Here is a 5645-nt window from a genome sequence, read left to right as displayed (position 1 = left end):
TTGCTGTTAAGGGTAATTCTGGGTTTTATCTGCTGGGGAGTTGGACAGGAGAGAAGTGGGCAATTAAAGGTTTAAAAAAGAAAGAATTGTTTCAAAGCTGCAGCAGAAATCAGGGGAAAGGCAAATATAAACTACAAAATATCATGATGCATTTGGTTTTAAAGACTTCTAAACAGGAAAAAAACATAGGGATGGGTTGTAGTGGGGAGAAGGCAGGGATGAAGAAAAAGGTGTCCCCGCCCACACTCCCGCCCCCACCCTCTTGCCGCAATGCAGGTGGGAACCATAATTGGGTATCTGAGCTCAGAGTGACGTGGCCCTTACGAGACCTGGAGCTGACGCGTGGGTTAGCGTCTCCTCCTAGTTGCAGTCTGGTTGTCCTTTGTGGCTGTGCGCCGGCACGCTATTGCCTTGAAGGCAGGCGAGCCTGTAGCACCGGGAAGGAGGAAGTCGTAGAAGCTGACCCTGATCGGTTGCAGGTTGGTGGGCGCTGACTGGGGTGGCAGAGGGCTAAGACCAGAGCGGGAGCGGGATTGGATTCTCTCGACCTTTTTACCCAATACCCATTTATATGGTGCAAGAAATGGACGGCTTGGTGGGAGGAGATCGAGAGGGGCCAAGAGTTGGAAATGGGTACCAGTTAGGATGTCCTAGGAGTGCAGATCTCATGGGCGATCCGGCGTCTGGAAGGGAAGAGCCAGGGCAGGGGACAGCGAGGAAAAAGCCTGATTGTTGCAGGGCGACGGGACGGGGTTGCAACCATTGACACTGGGGATGACGGACTCCGCCACGGGTCTAGGCCTCGGTTCCGGAATCGGTTCTCCACCTCCGTCCATTTTGGAGCCGGAAATGGTGGGCTGCGGCAAACGGGGGGGAGGGGGTGGAGATGATGGTTGCTGCAGAGGATATGGACAGGGATTAGGTCCGGGAAACACTTCTCTTCTGCGGAGGAGGCAATCGAGAGGAAGCTTTCTGACTCAGGGATCTGGTCGGGAGCAAGAAAGGTGTAAGCCTGGGCGCTGCCTGCGGACCCTGGGGTAAGCAAGACAAAGCGCTTAGACATCAGCGGGTCCAGGTTTGCAATACCCACGCTACCTCTTCGCTCTTCGTCCATTTTGATTCATAAAATGGTGGGCAGTGAAAGGAGGGTGAGTTCCAGAAAGTCTAATGGGCCCCAACTACATTGAAATTTTTTATAAATAAACCAGGTCACCATCCAGCAAGCTGTTTTGACTCCCCTGCCCCGCAAGTTGTCCATTTGCATTCAAGAAATGCTAACCAGGTGACGGGAGGGCTGAGGCGGAGGTAAAGTGGCCTAAAGAAGAGGTGAAACTGGTTGAAAGTAATAATCTTTGATTACAATGCCTATTTCTGGAGGGCGGAGTAGTGCATTGCAGGACAGGAAAAGAAACTGTGATACAGAGTGGAGGAAAAAGAGAAGGTGGCAACCTTTGATTAACGGATTCCTAAATCAGCAACAGAGCAGGTGCCCCCCGATACTGGTCCTTTAATCAAGTGAACAGTCCTGGCCATCGTCGCATTTTTGTCTGCAGGTCTCTGGGTCCGTTGGTGCAGCAGATTTCAAAGCAAAGAGAAGACGACTACTTCTGAGCCTGCAGGTAAGTGGCTGCCTGGGGCCCTCTGGTTTAGGGTTTATCGGGGATCATGACAGAATCTGGGAAACTCACTGCCCTTCCTGCCGGAGTTAAGTGCAGGAGGTGCAAGGAGTGGCCTAAGGAAAAATTGATGGGGAAAATGGTGAGCTTTGGAGCTGGGCTGGGTCTGGGGCGTCCCCTAGAGGGCGCACGAAGTTTCTCAGATGAGAGAAAACCTTTTCTGACAGAGCTCTGACTCCTGTTGTTAAAAAGTATTACATCCTTTTTCTTGCTTTTTATCTCCTAGGAAGAGTAAGCAGGAAAAAAATCTCAACATGGAAAATGTCCCCCAGGAAAGCAAAGGAGAGGAGCAGGCTCCAATGCAGAATGAAGAAGCCCACCCTTTGGAAGGTGGTGAAGGCCAGGAGCCTGGAGGAAATATTAGAGCCGGTTGGGCCCCACCTGCCCATGATGTGAGAGAGGATATGCCCAATAGGCTTGTCAATAACCTTGACATGATAGATGGAGATGCAGATGATATGGAACGGTTCATGGAGGAGATGAGAGAGCTAAGGAGGAAAATTAGGGAGCTTCAGTTGAGGTACAGTTTGCGTATTCTTATAGGGGATCCCCCTCACCATGACCATCATGATGAGTTTTGCCTTATGCCTTGAATGCTGAGGTCAGTAATAATAAACTCCCTGCCTCCCAAAGTTGCATTTTCTTTATGTACCCTTTACTGTGAATCTGTGATGTTCTGTAATTTTTCTGATTGGAGAATTCATTTGACTTAGTCTGAAAGTTTTTCTGTCAGCGGGGGAGTTTCACCACCTTGCATGGAAAGATGTTTAGTACATAGTGTGAAGGTAATAAAGCAGTTTAAAAACCAGTCTATAAATACACTATCTCATTTAAAAGCATGCATAATATATGTGTGTGTATCAGAATGTTTCTTTCTTTAACTTTTCTTGATTACTTATTTTTTCTCATTTTTCCAAAATGAATACATAATGTATTATACATGTCAGGCAAAAAGTAAGAGGCAAAGAACTTGCCAACTGACTTATAAAGGGAATGGAGACAATCATTAAATGCTTCAGACACAATTTAAAGACATAAATCTTCTATTACCTCTTATAATATAATCTCTTACTTGGAAGCACAAACCTGGTCATTATTACAGATATGTTTCTTTATAGTCAGCCTATTAATCTATGAATGAAGATAACATGTACACTCTCTAGGTGCTCTTCATATTTAGAGAAGGGCCCAAAAAGTGTGTCTACCATCAAGTCTAAATGCCAAGTGGGTGACACCTTTTTTTTTTAAGATTGTATTTGTTTGAGAGAGAGTACAAACAGGGAGGGGCAGAGGGACAAATAGACTCCCTGCTGAGCAGGGAGCCCAGCATGGGGCTCCACCCCTGGGGCCTTAGCTAGTCAGACACCTGACTGAGCCACCTAGGCACCCCTGGGTGACACCTTTCTATACTTAGGCTTCTGTGTCTCCCTTCTCTAGATAATGCCTTGACCACTAAGCACTCTTTCCCCTTCTCCCTTCCTTTTGGCTCCCTCTGCTGGTCCCCACCACTACTGATATGCTAGAGTACTAAAGGTGACAAAGACCTACTGATTTCTCTTGAACCCTCAATGATCTGAATTCCCATTTTGCCCTTTCAGAAATGTGGAGAATGCCATTCCTGCTTTGTAGTTATTCTTAATCCAGGTGGGTACTCCCCTAGTGCTGCTTAGGGATCCAAATAGCCCTTTTGTTTTTTCTCAGACTTTCTTCTTTATCCCCTTCCCCTAATAAAATCTGAGTGACATTCATTATAGTGTATTCAAAATTAAACTCTCTTTTCCATCCTCTGATGAATATGACCTGTTTCCTTGGCTTTCCATTTTCTGTGGAGACCCTGCTACAGGTTTCACTCTGCACATACACAGGTGTGGGGGTGGCTTTATGTTTATACCATTCTAACCCCAGAATCCCCAGTAGTCTATTCACACTAACCTACATGAATCCAAAGGAGTTTCCCTCTGCCTTTGCTTTGATTTTTGCTGTACCCAATAAACCTATAATTACAGAACAATGGGAAACTGGCTGAGACTAGAGACCTAGTAAGTGGACCCTTGTTTTAGAGTATTTTCAATCACCCAGTCATCACTGGTCCCAAGTAGACTGTGCCTTTCTCATAGTAAATATATTATCCAATTTGTCCTGATACCCTCGATGCCTAGCATAGGAACTGGTAAGTTGTAGGGCACAGCAATTAATTATAGCTGAGTCAAGAGTCCTGCAATCTGGGCAATCTGGTTTGCCTCTGATCACTTATGGACAAGTAACTTCTTTTCCCTATAGAATGTAGTTTGCAATTGAAAAAACAATAGAGAAAGCATTATACAACAATTTCAACACATGGATTTAGTGTAATGTTTCATATGTCAGTGTTTATCAATGTGCTATATAGACTAACTGCATCATAATCACCTGAGGAACTGGCTAAAAATTCAGACAACTAGGTTTTACTCCACATCACTAGATCTTACAAGTTCATCAGACATCTCTGGACTTAGATAAATTAAAGTGGAGACCCTCAGCTTTAGTTCAAGTTTGGGTACACCCCTCCTCATATATATATGTGAAAGTATTTTTAAGTGCCTTAATTAACCTGTATATATCAGACTTTATTTTCCCATTAGACTGTGCCCCTTTTTAAAGAGACAACTGTCTTATTTTTATGTTCTCTTTAATGCATAGATTCTCAACCTTGGCAGCAGATTTGAATTACCTGAGATTTTAAAGTGGAGCTCAGGATCCATTCCCAACCAGTTGAATCAGACTCATTGGAAATGAGACCAAGGGATTGTTACATTAGAAAAACTCTCACAGTGATTCTTATGTACATGTAGAGTTAATCAACTGAGTGTAATTTGTGACTAAAGTATCTATGGTTTATTTTCTCTGCACTACCTCTAATTGACTATGTGACCCTAAGCAATTCATTTCACTTATCTAGAATATAGATGTTGTGAAATACATATCAAAGTGGAGGAATTCTACCCCAAAATCAACACATGAGATCCTTTTAAAATAGTATATGTGAGTGTTCCTCCAAGTTTGCTAGTGTACCAAATGCTTCAGAATCACATGTGGAGCTTGTTTAAAATACAGAATCCTGGCCATTCATGGAAGACCATTTTTAGTAATGGTGCCTAGATAACTGCAATGTTAACAAACTCCCAGGTGATTTTGTTGAACACTAGAGTTTGACGGTTACCTGTGCTGTATACATTTTTATCTCAAGTGTTTTAAGGACAAACCAATAAAATAACTATAAGGATATAGATAAATGTTAGTCTGAATTCAGGGAAAAGAGCATAGAGGAGAAGGCTTTCCTGAACATTAGAGAAATAGAGGATGAAATCATAAAGGGAAAGATTGATATATACTACATAAAAATACTAAATCTTATGCAAAATAAAACACTACTATAAATAAAAGCTAAAGGGGGACAGCCTGGGTGGCTCAGCGGTTTAGCACTGTCTTCAGCCCAGGGCCTGATCCTGGAGACCTGGGATCATGTCCCACGTCAGGCTCCCCACATGGAGCCTGCTTCTCCCTCTGCCTGTGTCTCTGCCTCTGTGTGTGTGTGTGTGTGTGTGTGTGTGTCTCATGAATAAATAAATAAAATCTTAAAGAAAAAGCTAAAGGGGAGGGTTCACACGTAAAAAGATGATTTCCTCAACTGAAGACTATGTAAAGCTTTTCTCTCATTCCAATGTGGGTAATATATAGATAATAAATGAGTAAAAATCTCATTTCTCTTGCCAATTTAAAACCTTGGTTGTGAGAGTCGATGCTAGCCAATTTTTAAAAAAGATTTTATTTATTTATTCATGAGAGACACAGGGAGAGAGAGAGAGGCAAAGAGAAACAGGCTCCATGCAGGAAGCCTGACGTGGGAGGATCACACCCTGGGCTGGAGGCGGCGCTAAACCACTGAGCCACCTGATGCTAGCCATTTTGAATTGATCCCATAACTAAGCA

At 43.6% G+C, this 5645-nt stretch overlaps 1 protein-coding gene across 2 annotated transcripts; it reads left to right on the top strand.

The window, feature by feature from the left end:
* The first annotated feature begins 267 nt into the window (after window positions 1-267).
* BEX5 (brain expressed X-linked 5) lies at window positions 268-2484 on the top strand. Of its 2 annotated transcripts, none has more exons than XM_026006636.2 (3): window positions 268-479; window positions 1554-1619; window positions 1903-2484. In XM_026006636.2, the coding sequence occupies exon 3, from the start codon at window positions 1931-1933 to the stop codon at window positions 2267-2269; it is 339 nt and encodes a 112-aa protein (XP_025862421.1). In that variant the 5' UTR covers window positions 268-479; window positions 1554-1619; window positions 1903-1930; the 3' UTR covers window positions 2270-2484. The 2 variants fall into 2 exon arrangements, with proteins under 2 accessions (XP_025862421.1, XP_025862422.1); XM_026006637.2 differs by lacking the exon at window positions 268-479 and adding an exon at window positions 902-1037.
* The last annotated feature ends 3161 nt before the right edge of the window (window positions 2485-5645 follow it).

Source organism: Vulpes vulpes, chromosome X (assembly GCF_048418805.1).
Source record: "Vulpes vulpes isolate BD-2025 chromosome X, VulVul3, whole genome shotgun sequence".
Lineage (NCBI taxonomy): Eukaryota > Metazoa > Chordata > Mammalia > Carnivora > Canidae > Vulpes > Vulpes vulpes.
Note: the sequence above shows the minus strand (reverse complement) of the source record. Positions and strands in the feature narration are given on the sequence as shown.

What these genes read in the sequence shown, in the direction of transcription:
- BEX5 (XM_026006636.2), top strand. Translation starts at nt 1,931, where the DNA reads ATGGAAAATGTCCCCCAGGAAAGCAAAGGAGAGGAGCAGGCTCCAATG.